The sequence below is a fragment of the Rosa chinensis genome, chromosome 3 (assembly GCF_002994745.2).
Source record: "Rosa chinensis cultivar Old Blush chromosome 3, RchiOBHm-V2, whole genome shotgun sequence".
NCBI classification, from domain to species: Eukaryota; Viridiplantae; Streptophyta; class Magnoliopsida; order Rosales; family Rosaceae; genus Rosa; species Rosa chinensis.
Window position 1 is genome coordinate 7,245,513 of NC_037090.1, and position 16,195 is coordinate 7,261,707.

General features: G+C 36.8%; 2 protein-coding genes across 2 annotated transcripts; one reads left to right on the top strand and one right to left on the bottom strand.

The window, feature by feature from the left end:
* Positions 1-226: 226 nt before the first annotated feature.
* On the top strand, positions 227-6,205 carry LOC112194039 (anaphase-promoting complex subunit 11). Its single transcript, XM_024334301.2, has 4 exons — positions 227-282; positions 612-683; positions 1,520-1,638; positions 5,711-6,205. Exons 1-4 carry the CDS (start codon positions 227-229, stop codon positions 5,824-5,826), a joined length of 363 nt encoding a protein of 120 aa, XP_024190069.1. The 3' UTR covers positions 5,827-6,205.
* A 4,317-nt stretch (positions 6,206-10,522) lies between these two features.
* Positions 10,523-12,083, bottom strand: LOC112193473 (hydrophobic protein RCI2A). Its single transcript, XM_024333639.2, has 3 exons — positions 11,917-12,083; positions 11,689-11,797; positions 10,523-10,847 (listed from the first exon to the last, which is right to left on the bottom strand). The coding sequence occupies exons 1-2, from the start codon at positions 11,995-11,997 to the stop codon at positions 11,714-11,716; spliced, it is 165 nt and encodes a 54-aa protein (XP_024189407.1). The 5' UTR covers positions 11,998-12,083; the 3' UTR covers positions 10,523-10,847; positions 11,689-11,713.
* Positions 12,084-16,195: the final 4,112 nt, after the last annotated feature.

Genomic DNA, 16,195 nt, shown 5'->3' on the forward strand with positions numbered 1-16,195 from the left:
TATGGTCATTTACAAAACATCAATTAATATACTAGAATATACTAATCATATTAAATAGTAACCTTAATATAGTCAAATAATAGGATATTTCATGATTTTTGAGATTAAAGATATTTTAGACATTTTAGGTTGTGTATTTAGTAAAATATTAGAATGAGTGTGTATTAAGTAATTAGGGGTGTGTATTTAAAACTTCTCCTTCTAAAAAATAGAAAGAAAGAAAAAAATGGCAAAATTGGCTTGTAGGCTTGTGGACTCGTGGTTAAATCCCACCCAAACCCGGTAACCCGTTGAACCTTCACAACTAAAGCAGCAACATCCTCTGTTCCAAATTTACAATTGGAGTTGCCAGAGTGAGGTGGTATAATCTCAAGTTTTCAGAGGTGCAGGGAATCATAATACTGGGAAAAGACCCAACCTTTCAGAGTCTTTAGGTAAGTAGCTTGGTTTTGGCGATGAGCTACAGTTGAAATTCCTCATTTTGATGCAAATTTTACATACATTGCCACCTAATTGACTGTGAATTCAGCAATGGAAGAATGCCATTGTCAAAAATCCACAGAGCCAAAAAGAGCTTAGTGTCATTGACTGATACCCATTAACGTTCACAGCTCTGAATTGCAGGGTTTTTGGCTTCAGGGTTTTGCAGTTTCAGGAGAAGAGGATGAAAGTCAAGATCTTGCGTATCCTTCTCACTGTTTTGTTCTGTTCATCTATTTCAGTGCTACTATTTTTTTTTTTCATTTCTTAACAATCTTGTTTTGCATTTAGTCATAGTAGCATGACTTTCTGCTTGATGGTATTGGATTAGTATGAAATGGGTTTATCAAGAATTACGATAGTTGATAGGCTTGATAGTTGTACTTTCTAAATTGTTGTCTAAGTTGAAGACTCGAAATTTCCCTTGGTTAGAAAACCCAGAACACTCTGTATGTTCTTGAAGGCAATCAAGACCTGAGTTTGAAATGAAAATTGTTAGCCTAACATGTTAGTCATGAGTGTTTAGGATATTTATGTCTCTGTTTTGTTGGGTTTGAGTATTCTGGTAATAATATGAATGTCCTGTATGCTCTAGTATGATGGCAATCAAGACTAGAACTTGCAATGAGAATAGTACTCTTATAGTATATTCATGAGTGTCTAGCATATACTTGTCTAACTTTTGTTTTGTTTGTTTTAGTTTGATAATAACATGGAAATCCTCGTAGGCTCTAGTTTGACATGTTTGCTAGTTATCTAGCCTAAACTTGAAATATCTTTGTTGTGATTTGTGAAATATCGATGCTGCAAGCATTTTTTCAGAAATAGTTTTTCTTGACCCGCTCTCCTCTTTTTGACTTTCTGCTGGGATTTTAAACAGAGTACGTCCTCTATCCCTTTCCTATCTCTTATCTTCATTTGTACATTTTGGATATGATCAATTGCTGTAGTGTATACCTAACGTTGATGTGCCCTTTTGTGAGATCTGATATATTCATTTGCTTTGTGTTTAATTCTTATGTTTTCTTTTTACCTGTAGGTGGCATGCTGTTGCTGCATGGACATGGGATGCTCAGGACGAAACATGTGGCATTTGTAGGATGGCATTTGATGGTTGTTGTCCTGATTGTAAGCTCCCTGGGGATGATTGCCCACTAAGTAAGTCACAAACATTATAATTTTTTATCATTTCTGTTCATTCATCGGATGAGTTCGTATAGGTGCAAACTTTGCTATTTCAGAAGTGACTCGAATGTTGTCTGTATCCACATATGGTCATGCTTTTTTTCAAGCATAATCAATATGAGATCTGTGGTGCTTGCAGTGATCTGTGCTAAAATTGCTGATTGTGTTATGGTATAATGTATACAATTGATTATTAATTTTCAAGCATCAAGATTTGGGTTTCTTTCTTTTCTCCCACTAAATACCTAAAATTTGATTCAGATACCTGACATTGTTTATGCCGATGTGTTATAAAATCACAGCTACCATGATATGTTTACCAACAAACTGTGATATCCTATATAAAAAAGTGAAAAAAAGAAAGGCCAATTAAATTGCTTATTACTCAAGCAGTTTGCCTTTTTTTTTTCCTTCTTTTTTTGTGGTCTAACTTTTATTCTGTGTTGAATCTGAAGGGTGAGGCATTAAAAGATTCTAGATTTAAGATTCAATTGCAACTTCTAGTTTGGATGGTACAGGACAATCGCCAGTAGCTAGCTTAATACGTTTATATGGTAAACTCTAAACTCTAGTCTGATGTAGGACAAAGAAAGGGAGAGTGAGAGGGTGGTTATGCTTACAGACTTAAATAATTAAAAAAAAAGAAGAAAAAAAGAGTAGTTTTAGAAGAAAGATAAGGCGTATAGCTGCTCTAGTTTCAGAGAACATAAGTAAATGGTGGAGAGGAGATACCAAGGCATCCAGCCTTCTTAACACTCAGTTTTTGTTCATTCCAATCTGATTTGGCTTACGAGAGATATCCTTATTTATAAGCTTCAGTTACATCTTCCTTAGACTCCTAAAATACCAAAATACTTTAGTAGTATCATTAAATAGGCATCATATATACCTATTTGCTGGACTGGTTTATGTTTTACACTCTGGATGTCTGACTATGTTTGTTTATTGCAACATTTGTTTCTCATCAACTTTAGTCCAAGGTTGACGCTTTCATTTATGTAGGTTTCCTAAGCTAGTAATGCTTTATGAGCGAGTCTTCTGGTGCTGAAGGCTCCAAAAGCATGCTCCATCTCAAAACTCAAAATCCTTGCATGTGACATTAGACATCAGTAACTGCATGAAATGATGACAACATAAGATCCTATGTTAACCCTTGCCTGGTTGTAAGCCTTCATCACCTGACTTCCTTAGGTCAAACTGACGGCTTTCTTACTGAATGATCTCAAATGGTTTGAGTATTTGAAAAATCTGAAAAGCAATGCCTTTCTTCATGTTCAGTTCAGTAGTACCTTCCTTTTGTTTATCCTGTTTTGTAATTATAACTGAGAGGTACTAAACATTCTGGGTTCATCACCTGACTTCCTTGGGTCAAATTGACAAGCTCTCCTACTGAAGGTCGCAATTCGTCTGAGTATTCAAAAATTTGAAAAGACCTCATTTTCAGTTCAGTTGCAATACACGGTACCTACCTTTACATTTTTCCACTTTGTGCTCACATAACTTTTAGTACTATGTAGTGGTCAGCTTTGCTACTAGATTGTGACATTTTTCTTTCTGATCTGTTTTCCCATAATTTTAGTTTATATTGTTCATTATTGTTACAACTTAATAGTTGCATGCATTAGGTCTTCATTGCATCGGGTTTGGTAAATTTACAGACTCCAGAGGCACATTTCCCCATGTGCCATAGGACATTGTAGTTACCCTAAAACTTAAATAGATTCTTTATAGCACTAGACTCAAATAAATACTCTTAATAAAACTCAACTTTAACTCTTAGAATGATTCTTCATTTAGTTGTTTACTGTCTTCTAATGACTTGGATTCTTAGACTACCACAGAGAGAGGCTTTGGACCCAAAAATGCTTAAGTTTTGGAGCTGGACCACTGAGTTTAATCTTTGCCTTCCAAAGAGTGTACCTCTTTTCTAACCAAGATGTGGCTACTGCATCACTTCTCCCCTCCGAAAGGAAATCGACTCGGTTAAGTATGGAGCTTGACCAATTACAGAGTTATCAGTTGCACTCTGTTTAAGAGAGAAAGTGCATGCTGTCTACTTGAGCTTTGTAGATGGCTAGACTTTAGTAGACAGGTGCTTAAACTTTACTCCCATCTGTCAAGGAATATATAGTTTTATTCCGCAATAGAATAGATCACCAAAAAGGATATGGCAGACTTTGATGGGCAGCAGATCAAATTTCAGTGTCAACCAATCCCACAATTGAATATGTCACCAAAAAGGTCATGGAAGAGATTTGTATTTTTCACCCATCTCACCTTGTATAGGTTTCGATATGGCTTAATCAGCAACCCACTGTAGGTGGCATGCTGTTGCTTCATGGACTTGGATGCACAGGATGAAACATGTGGAATTTGTAGCATGTATTTGACAGTTGGTTTGGATGATTCCCCACCAAGGGACTTTATGGGTTTGAAGCATTTTTGTAATCTTTTGTCATTTATGTTGATTCATGGGATGAGTGGCCTATAAATTGGGCTGTGAGAAGTGATCAGATTTTGTCTTGTTTCAAGCTTCACTAGCATGATTTCTACGGGCCTTGTTACTCATTCATTTAATGGCATAAGTTGATTGCAATCGTGTGTGTCTGCAATTGCAGAATAATATATGGTTTAGGCGGTGTATTAATAATTTACAAGCATCATCTTTTGGATCTTCTCTGATGTTCTCCTATAAACTACCTAAATATGAAATTACCTATCAATGAGGGGTTAGTAGGAACTGCTTGGCCCATGGTTTGCTACCATGTGGATCTGGTCATCTGGGGTTTGAGCCCTCACGGAGCACACATAGCTAATTGCTAGAGTTCACTGCCTCCTAAAGATTGTAGGGTTCAGGGTTACCAACGCCTTATGAAATCATGACCAAAAAGGCCAACCAAGTTGTTTAGTATCCAAGATTTTACCTTGTTTACTTTAATGTTATTGGGTACTAAACCTGAAGACTCATTAGTGGATTCTAAAATTGTATAGAAACTTAACATTTCACTGTAAGATTCCATACTATTCCATTTTAATATGAGAAAGGAGAATAGGTAGGTTAACAGTTAATATGAAACCCCTGCAGTATCTGTGGTGACACCTATTAGATTAGAGGACCATCAGATAGCTTAAAAGTCTATATGGTAGTCTAGACACTCAATCTAAGTTTATTATTTTGATATCTTCATTTGTTGATGTCTGTTTTTCTGGTCAACATTACTTCAACTTAAGGTGTCATTATGGTTATATAAGCTAGTATCTGTATGTTGATAGTGTCCTTTTGTTGCTGAAGGCTTCCACAGCTCTACCTAGACATCCAATCTGGTAATCGTCATTTATTGATGTTTGTATTTCTGGTTAACATTTGACCATTACTTCAACCTAAGTTTATTATTTTGCATTTTTATATAATTTTTAAAGCTAGTGTCTGCATGTAGGTAGTATGCTTTTGTTACTGAAGGCTTCAAAGCATTCTCTACTTCAAAACTGACAGTCATTGCATGAGAAATTAGACATCTGATAGTGCAAGACACAATAACACATAAGATACAGGTCAGCCCTTTAATTGGCAAAGCTTTTCTACCTAATGACTTCTCATAGTCTAATGATGCAAGGATGATGATTCACATGATGAGTATAAGTTCTATCTTTTAATGTCCATTGGTGACAGTGTGGAGAGAAGAGATAAGGTTATATAGGTTAGGGGTAGGGAAGGAAACTTCATAGTGATCTTCTGATTTTAGAAAAATTGGAGGAGATGAAATCTTTTCTCCTTTGGCTTGGAGGAGATCTTTTTGTTAGTACTTGTGATCAAAAAAGTTAATCCAAGTCTTTTCTTCATTTTGAGTTCGGTTTTAATATGCAGTTACTATCTTCTGATTTTTCTATTTTCTTTGTTGTGATGCAAGGGTCATCAGTCAGGGCTAATAACATTGCCCATTTTGCCTTGTAGTCTGATATGTGTGTTATACTAAATCTTCTCTGTTTTGTTCATTATTGGTGAAACTTTATGTTGATCTGTCATTGACTATTATTTATCTTGCAGTTTGGGGTGCATGCAACCATGCATTTCATCTTCATTGCATCCTAAAATGGGTAAATTCACAGACTTCTCAAGCGCATTGCCCCATGTGCCGGAGGGAGTGGCAGTTCAAAGGATGAGAGAAAACTTGGGATCCCTTTTAAGGAATTCCGGCCCCCTTCTCTCTCTGTCTTAACATGCAGGGATTGCCAGTGCAGTTGCAAATGTTCGGTTGTATATTAAACTGAGGCAACATACATTTTGTGTATCTGGTTATCTATGCTGAGGCAACTGCTCAAGGTTTCAGTTATCAATCATTTGATGTATCCCCTCCAAATCTTGTGTTTATGTAACCTCTCTATCGAACTATAAACGACTATAACTGATCCTTTTTTTTTCTTCTTTGGTTTATGTGTTATCAGAACCCATATACCTAGAAGGTTATTCTAAAGTTTGCATTCGATTAAGGGCTTTCTTGTGGACTGAGACCGCTATCCTCTAATTTGCTCACTTGGATCATACACTACTTCTACCTTTATAAAAGTAGCTCTTTCTTGAGCCTCTCATGGTACCAGCTCTGTTACTACATATAAATTTTTCCTTTGTTCCAATATCAAGGACGGTTGGAATTGAAACTTGTAAAACAGAGTATAAAGGAAAGGTAGGATGATGCCAAAACCCCTAACACGTTATCGGCGTGATTCCTTTGCAAGATGTTTAATTTTTCACTGAATGCTTATGATTGCTTTATCCGTTCTTTACATATCACACAAATTCCTTAGTTGAGTTGCATATCGGCCTATAAACAGTGCTGTTTCAAAAGTGAGGTGTTGCCCTTGCTACTTTTTCATTTATCGGCATCAATGGGTAGCAACGCTCTGTGATTGTATACTATCATTGCTAATCTTCAAGCATCAGCATTCGGACGTCCTTTCTTGATTTTCTCATATGAACTATACTTAAATATGCATGATTCACGTAACTAAAATCGGATTATTTTGCCGACGCCTCATGATATCATGTTGCATATGATTTGTAATGCACAGCTGCCGACAAACCAACACACCCTATAATCTTGTGACTAGAGCAGTAGGTCGTATATCATGTAGAAAGCCAAGTAGCCAACCATTCAACCATCAGTTTTGTATCTGACCGTTTATTTTGTGTATATAACTTAGGGCACCGTTAATATGTTGTATTCCATCCAGGTTTTATAGAATAAACCTTCTATTAATATAGAAACCTATCCATTTTTTGGTTATTTGGTCTCGATGTTTCGAGTGATGATCATCTTCAAATTGGTAACATAATCTGTACGTGTTGCTCGTGATCTTATATTTTCCTGGGATAATACTTGTTTATGTCAATGTGGAATTTGATATAAAAGTAAGTTAGGGCTTTATTGTAACTTAGTCGATACGCAACCACCTTGACTAGACACCATCTGTGCCTTTATTCTTTGTGTTTCGTTCCCACATCAAGGACAGCTGGTTGATCATACCATCTTTGAAAAATCCATTACAAAATTGTAGAAACAAAGCAAAGTGTTAAGAAATTAAAGGCAAGAAACATATGAAAGTCATAAACCGTATTTGACTATCAATAATACATAAAAGCGACGATCTAGTCAGATTCAGACTAAAAGAAAGCTAGTACAAAAATCCAGGATTCCAGGTATTACTTTTCATAGGGGGAGACATCTCTTTTTCACGATATGGTGTACAGTTTTAGGGCTAAATTTGCTAGCAGCCTTTATACTTCATAGCAGCTCTAAACCCTTGGCCATAAATTTCGTCTTCTTTGTATTCCATAGAACTCGATATAAAGTCTTTCAATTTTCTTGTATACTGAACTTGCTCATTGGTCTTGTTACTTGTACAAGGAGTCAACACGACTGGAACAAAACCACTCCATCCACATGTATGACATTAACTCACAAAACCCTTGTTCAACCCTTTCTTCTAATCCCGTAATCACCTGCAATGTACAACCACGCATGCATCATCTCATGTGCCACTGTTGCACCCATGTCTACATTCGCCATCCCAAACAAAACTATCAATGTTCTATATTGCCTGAACTTCTTCGCCGCGCAATTAACTTATGAGGACGTCTTAACATCTCCAGTTTTCTCTCCACTTCAGTACTTCCTTCAATTTTTGAACATTTTTTAATCCTCACTAAAGCACGCAAACCGCCAAAACTATACCATACTGTACCCTTTATGTTATCAACAAGAGGTTTGAATTTGAGCATAGCATTCTTGTCCAACAATAAAACACGAATTTCTTCATCAATTTTGAGGTTTAAACTTCTGTAGAATTCAAAGGGGCTTGCATTCCTTTGGGTCAATGATAGCAATGGAAGAACAATCTGAGCAAAGTTTTCGACCATCATCAGTAAGGTCTAAATATTTTGTTACTTTAAGAAATTTGAAACAAAAATAACATCTCAGAGTCCCATCGGATTCATGTTTCTCACACACTTTTTGATCCCAAAATTCAATCAATATATCAGACTCGTTGTCGCAAACATCACATTTAACCATAATGATAAATACTAGTTATGAGACAAAATAATCACAATTCACTTGTATGATTTTATATAGAATACCATGTTAGAATCAAATGTTGACTTGTCACAAATAATCTTAATGTATATGATAATTGAGCTTAATGTTAAAACTTCTTTAACATGGATACAAATTGTACATCAAATCTAGTAACTTAACAAATTCATTAAGGAAGTATAGTCTACAAGAAATGCTAAAAGTCTGTGATACATTAAGAATCTAAATAGGAGACTTATTCCTTATGAATTACCTTAATGGAAGGACTCTAAGGTTAAGCTATCCTATATAAATAGATGATATCGGTCCATGTTAGCACCACGACATATAGCATTAGTTCTGTCCATTGAAAGGCTGAGCTTGGTGATTAACAGAAGACCATATCAAGTTGTTCTTGAAGTTACACTGCTGCATAGATGGAGACCATGCCTATTGTTGTTGAAGATAAGCCTTGATCCTTGTAATGTTGATAGTATATTGTTGTGAGCATGAATGTATGGTTTTACATACCATGGACCTAATTAGGAAACTGATCAGTACATAACCCAAATTAACTAGGATTGAAAACCTAATCAACTTGGAATAGGAAGCCTAATCAAACTAGGAAATCAAAGAGACCTTGGTCCATATTAGAATTTTTGCTAGGAATATTATATTTGAATATTTTCCCACATTTTTTCAGTACTCCTTGCTTATAATTACAAAGGCATATATTTGTTGTCAGTGTCGACATGTGCTCGTAGATGTATCCATATGATTTGTGTTGTCTGTAACTGAATGCCGACGTCTCATAATTAATACCATGTTGCACATGGTTTGTAATGATAGCAACCTGATATCTTTCCCCAACCAACTGTCAAACCCGAGATATGCTACTTGTGACTGGAACAGTAGGTTTATCGTCAAGAAAAAGCCAGCCAATTACTGTTCGTATTTGCAGGATTCTATCCATTCATGGATTCGAGATTCAAAAATATTCCAAACAACTTTTGTTTAAATATAAGATTGATCACTAGTTTTCTATTATATAACCTCGCTGCTCGGTTTCATACCTTCATCATCTGAGCTTAATTTGCTGACTAAATTAGGTTGATCAGATTGACAAGCTATATTCAAATGAGTTGAACCCAATAACCGCGTCTTTCTCCACCTTCGACTCAAGTGCAACAACTCTAACTAGTTCGTGTATATTTTTAATTTTTTAAAGAAATTGTGACAGATCTGGCACGACAATTTAATTTGTTGATAAAAAATCATTTACACGTACAGTGGGCAAATAAAACAAGTTTGTGTTTCATGATGAAAATAGCAATCTAATTCATTACCCTAAATATTTTGTATTCACATATTTTGGGATGTAGGGGTGAGCTGGTACAACTAATTAATGTACATTTTTATTTAACATTGCATTAGCAGCTAGTGTGATTATTCTAGTCCGTCTTTTTCCCTTGTAACAGATTAGTTCTAATCATCTTCAACTGTTTGATTTTATATTGGGATGATTTAGATTGAGGTAGCTCTCCATGTACGTCAAAAATCACTTTTCAATTTGTATTTCTTGTCAAGTGTAAATTCCTAGTAATTTAATCTAAACCTGTCTAATAATCCATAGTGTAGCCTGCTATTGTGGTTTCTAAATTGGTATATACTTTATGCGGCTCGTGATCTTATCTTGTTGATGATATTAACATATACTTTATTACAATATTAGCGAGGCATTAGAGGAAACCTCTGGATAATCCTTGTTTCTGTCGTCGATGTGGAATTACATATGCAAAACCATAAAAGGTTTGTCAATTTGGAAACGATAAGGGCATGGATGATCACTATTATGTAATTTGGTGAAACTTAGTTGACAAGCAACTATCTTGATAGACACCATCTGCCCTTGATTTTTTTTTTTTTTGTTTAATACCGACACCAAGGACGGTTGGTGTGAAAAAAAGTTAAGGAAGTGACATACGAAGTGGCTCTTTTTCAACCCTTTAGTGTAAAACCCATAAACCCTCTAGTTCGAGCTTCAGCATTGCTGTGATGCAAGAACCAGTTAGGAACTTTCCGTTATTGTTTTCTTCTGTTTGGGCTCGAATCAACATAATATTCTTGCACTGTTTTTGTAAATTAAATTTCTAGAAAGTAGAAACGAATGTGATTCCCATACAAAAGAAAGAATGTGACACTTCAAGAATTTGTCGCATGGTTTATTTGGGTTGGAGAAGGGATAGAACTTGTTCCTTTGCTAAATGATAACACTACGAACAAAGACATGAATAATGGAGCACTCAATATTATTCATAAAGCTAGTGATACCCTCCAAACCCTACTGGGTTGGGTGGATGAGAATCACATAAAATTTAAATCAAATCCACATTGAGAATTAAATAAATAATTAATGTTTTATGACACATTAATCCACAATACCAACCAAGGCCCACCGTTCACAACAGATGGACATGATGGGGAAACATGACGAACTCGATACAAAGTAGAAAATGACGCACTACATTATTAGCTACACCAAACAAAGGGCTATCCGATCCAACGGTGAAAACTACAGGCCTTATGTGCCCTTTGCATCTGTACGACTACCACCTGTCCACATAAAAAGAAAGAACAAATTTAAGAGAAGCTCACCAGCCATAAAAATAGTAAGAATAGTTCTGTTGTCTTAAGAGTAAAAAAGGACGCAGATTTCATTAATAAAGACATAGACATATGTGACATTTCTAACTACAATAGAAATTTCGATTTCAATTACTTCGGAGATACTTAAACTCTTGTGCAGTACTAATATGAATTGTTTACAGAGTTGAATTATAGGATCATCGATGGGATACTCATGATAAGTAAACCACAATTATTTTGGAAAAAAAAAAGCCAAACTACAAAATATGAGATTGACCGGTGATAGACACAGCGTTCCCACTCTCCTCCCTACTACTTAAACCAATTAAGGGTCCGTCACTAATAATGACATCTATGAGCCAAGAGGGCCCAATTCCTAACCAACTATGTCGCCCATTATCACGAGCTACAAATCCCGCTACTGCATAAGCTGCCCCATTTACCACCTAGGCACAAAATGAATGCCTTGAATGCCCATAGACCCCATCAGGAATCTAATTCTATCCACCAGTAATCCTTCATTTGCAAGACATTCATCAGTACCATTAACTAATTGCACGGCCTCGAGGCAATCAGTTTCAATAATCAAACCCCTCCGTCCTTTAAAAAAAGTTGAATATATTTAAAAGCAAGAAATATCTTCCACAATACTATCATTTGTCCTTTAAAATGACTTCAAGTTGAAGGGATATATATATTACTTTTTAAAGGTATATTTTACTTTTTGAACGGCAAAGGTTATCCCATATAAAAATAAAAACAAGTACTATAATCAAAATGGCCCTGATTAACAAAAAAGGGCACTTACAGAAAATGAAGTACGATTGGCTACATCACTTGGTGATGGCCCAGATAGCATAGATGATCCCAGGAAGGTAACCAAAAAGAGTCAGTATCAGACAGATCCAGAACTCCACCTGCAAAAGTCATATGCAATAAATTAAAATGAACCCTCCAGAGCCTTCATACACGTCAGTGATCTATGCACAGAAACACAAAGAGATATCAAAGGTATAAGTGGCTACTGAGTACTGACCCCGCAGCCAAACCTCAGGAAGACCCCAAGAGGAGGCAAGAGGATGGCGATGATGATGTCGATGAAGGTTGCTGTACTCATATTTGAAACAGAGTAAGAAGAAGAAGAAGAAGAAGAAGAAGAAGAAGAATTTGGTAACTGCTGTGTTAATGGAAACTGTGAGGTAGAGACTAGGGAATGGAGGGTTATATAGAGAGAGAGCTGCAGTCTGCTGATCGATGAGGAAATACGTGGAGGCAGGCCATTGGGTGCATACAATAGAGCATCGTGTACGCGCTTGCTACGCCCTAGCTGTAAAGGGTTTTCTTCGAGTAAATCTCACTGTTGGATGTTCCCCAGAATATGTTACAGCCTATAATATCCGTATAAATATCTACAGCCATACATTCCTTATTAGGAAAAATAAATCTACAGCCAGGTTTGCATAAATGGGTGAACATGCATAGGCACGTGTCAGACTGTCAGTCAGCCGTCTTGCATGCATTGGCACGTGTCAGTCAGCCATCTTATGGGGAACCCCCATTGATCGGTGCAATAGCGACGAATGAAACTTGATGAGCCATGTATTTCAATTCAAAACCAAGAGCAAATGAATAACCGACCTAGACATACATCATGCGTTGTTAAGGTCTAATAAGTGGTTTGAAACTTTTTTAAACGCCAACACCTCTCAATATCTCATATACCATATATGTGTAATCGAGCTAGAAATTAGAAGTCACATTCAAAATTAGGTGGTGGTGCGAATCTCTGTACGTACCTTATAATCTAAGCAAGCCACAACCCTCCCATATTCTGTTGGTAACAGTGTTTTGAAAATTAACCAACTCGTCGACATAAAAATTATCAAATTATGACACCAAGACAATTTTCTTTCCTTCATTAACAAAAGTATATGAAAAACTTTATGGACCTAGAAGCGTAGAAAAATTATTTAAAATAAGAGGTCTCCTTTTATAACATCAATAAAAATAATTAATTTGCCATGTGGATTGTTTAGAATATCCTCTTATGCTTCAAGACTCGTTCATTCCATGCCTTTTGCTACTTGGGAGTTCATGAATTGATTCCTCTAACTAGTGAAGATGATTTTGCTTTCTCTTCGTCAAGGTTTACAGATCGTTGTGGTTTTGTTTAATTTTTGTAAATATTTTAATTTTCAGATATATTTTTCTTTTAGTAAACTATAGAAATATTCTTGATAAATGATCATTTTGCTCATAAAATTTCAAATTATGCTTATAAGGACAAACTTTTCCGTATAAAGACAATTTGTTATTTTGTTGTCGTGTGTCAATAACACATATACAATTATAACTCCAGACATGGATAACTAGATATTAATCATTTTCTTTAATTCAAACTTTTTTCTGTTCAAATGAAGAGAAAGAAATCACATCAGACACTACACTAGTCTTGTTCTGCTACTGCTTTTCGGGATGGAGAAGAAATGACAAACTCTTGCTATCACTTGAAGATCAAGACAATATTAAAGGTTAGCTGTCATTGCTTCGAGATGAAGATGAGATGAAGGTTAGCTCTCTACTATAGCTTTTGGGGATGGAGAAGAAATGACAAATTTTTGCTATTGCTTGAAGATCGAGGCAATATTTAATGTTCGCTGCTACTGCTTCCAAATGGAGATGACATGAATGTTAGCTCTACTATTGCTTTGGGACCCTTCCATTAAGATCGCATTTTAAACAAGATCAATGAATTGTAGCTCATGCTCAGCATGGAGGAAAGCTCTACACATGTAGAGGTCGGTTTACAATTGAACCAATTCAAGAGCGAGTGATTTTGGAGGAAGAGGGAGTGAGGTTCTGTCCATGAGCTGCGTGTCTATGAGAATCGCCACTTTGACGTAGTTGAGAGTTTGAGATTGAGGAGTGTTATGAGGTCATCGACAAGTGTAGAAAGATAACATAAACAAGAGTCAACCTGCTACTGCTGAACTTCCAGTCTTAATTTTCCAGAAAGAGAGAGAAAGCAAAAATGTAGCAAAATGAACAACAAATCAAAATCCATAATTCCCAAAATTCGAAAGCACCCGTGAGCATGCGCCATTGAAATAGGCGACGAACTTGCCGTTGCTCCGGTTGCGCACGTAATAGGTGAGGCCCTTGGGGAGATTCCCCATCTGGAAGTTGAAATCCTGGATGACGACCGAGAATCGTCATCGGCGACAGCTCTAGAGAACGGTGATAGGAGGACAAGGATGACGAGAATGGCTGGGACACGAGCAGATTGACTGGCAGCTTTTGAAGTAGCCGTGTCACTGTTGAGTGACAACAATTAAGGGCTCAGAGCCTAGGAGATCGTGGTAATTTCTTAGCAACGAGTCAACTAAAATTAAGGGTGACGGAGAGAATCAGGTAGGGAAAGGGACGAAGATCCATGTTTTTGGAGTATCTCAGTGACAACGCGTAATTTTAAGTTTTTAACAAAAAAATTATCAATTCGTAATTACACATGATCTAAGATCAGAAATTAGACATGCTCCATTCTTCTTGAACCTGGACTCCATGTTCTTATTTATATAAAACTTACAAAAATGAGATTTTTATTCTTATTTTTTATTTTTATGTGGTGTTACTATCATACTATGCATTTGTCTATGGTTCAATCATATGCATGCATATGATTTTTTTTTTTTTGGGTGTGTGTGTTTGGTGGGGTGGTAAGACTTTGGTCTCATATATAAGAGGTCAGGAGTTCGAGCCCCATCAAGGGTGGGAATGGGGTGGGGTTTTTTTAAAAAAAAAAAAAAAAAAAATCATATGCATGCTAAAAGATTTAATATCATAGTAGCTAAAGTATAGATTGCAATTAACTAAATAACAATTGAATTATAAGACCATGTTTTATATAATAATCAGAACCTTGTGGTGATTTTGTACCATTTGTGGTGTATTACCTGGCTATGTCCAACACGGGAGGACCTTGTTCCTCGATCTTTCTCTTATTTTCTTCTCACTGTCAGACGGTCCCTCACGTTTCCAAGTCAAAAATTAGTCAACCCCACAACATATCTCTTCTCTCCACCCTCAAACTCCAGGAGGTTTCATATGGCTGCATTTACAAAGTGCAAGTTACTTACCTGGGCGAGTATGGGTGCTCATGCATGGGTATTTTACCCCCCATTCTCCATTGTTATTGTTCTTGTTTTGGTTCTTTGCGTTGGATCTCGAATCCTGTTCAGCAACCATGACTTCTTCTTTGTCTTGATGGTGGAGGAAATGATGATGTTATGAGGGATTTCATCTCTTTGGTTATTGTTTGTATTTTGATTTGTGTATTGGGAGTTGGATGGCATTGGTTCACCATTACCGATTTTCTGGTTGTTCAGTTTACGGAGTCTCTTTGGCGAAGGTTCATGGCTGGCTACGGTGGCGCGGTTTGGACGGCAGTAGCTAGGGTTTTAGTAGTGGGTTGGGCATCTTATTGGGCCTATGCTTTAGTTTTTATTGTTTTAAGGATTAGTTTCCTAATACTGGCTCTTTTGGAGCCCAGGAAGAAATTAATTTTCCGTCTTAGTTTTATGTCTGTTTGGGCCTGTCCAACAGACTGATTGTGTGTGTCTATTTTCAGCCCATTGGGCTAGCTGTGGGGCAGCTTAATTGACCCCATTTTCCAAAAAAAATAATTAGAACAACAATCTTAAGAGCTGCAGCGTGCCGCTCTTAAAACCAAAAACGCTAACACCGTACGGCAGAATCCTGCATCGCTACTCCATGGCTTCCGTAGATGATGTCACTATTACTTTTGCTGCTTCTCTCGCTCTGGCTGGAGATGATGTCGTGGATATCTCTCATATGGAAGGAGTGAGAGCTCAATGTGGAACACAAACTTTTTTACTGGCTCGTGACAACGAAGAGATTCGGCACCCCTAAACTGCAACGTCATTGCTGGGGTATATGGGTGCTTGATGGTGGTTTTATGGTGCAAGATAGGAAACCAGATCTATACGTCTTCACTTTTGACTTGCGCTGAGACGGAAAAAAATCCTCAAAGGTGGTCAGTGGTACTTCAACAAGGCCCCTGTCGTGCTGCAGGCCTATAAGGGCCTTACTCCACCCCAATCTGTGGAGATGGAAACCCCATACGACTAGGTGCGCATAAGCAATATTCCACCGGCCCTGAAAGACAAGAAAACTATTAGGATTGTTGCATCCATCGATGGTAAGTTTCAAGACATTGATCAAAGACTGCTTGATTTAACTGGTAAGATATGAGTCCATGTTGCCCACGAAATCTCCAAGTCTTTCTTTTCTAAGAA

Coding starts and splice junctions, on each gene's coding strand:
- LOC112194039 (XM_024334301.2), top strand. CDS start 227: ATGGCAAAATTGGCTTGTAGGCTTGTGGACTCGTGGTTAAATCCCACC. Junction 684..1,519: donor GATGAAAGTCAAGATCTTGC/GTATCCTTCTCA, acceptor TTTTACCTGTAG/GTGGCATGCTGTTGCTGCAT. Junction 1,639..5,710: donor TGGGGATGATTGCCCACTAA/GTAAGTCACAAA, acceptor TTTATCTTGCAG/TTTGGGGTGCATGCAACCAT.
- LOC112193473 (XM_024333639.2), bottom strand. CDS start 11,997: ATGAGTACAGCAACCTTCATCGACATCATCATCGCCATCCTCTTGCCT. Junction 11,798..11,916: donor TCCTGAGGTTTGGCTGCGGG/GTCAGTACTCAG, acceptor TGACTTTTGCAG/GTGGAGTTCTGGATCTGTCT.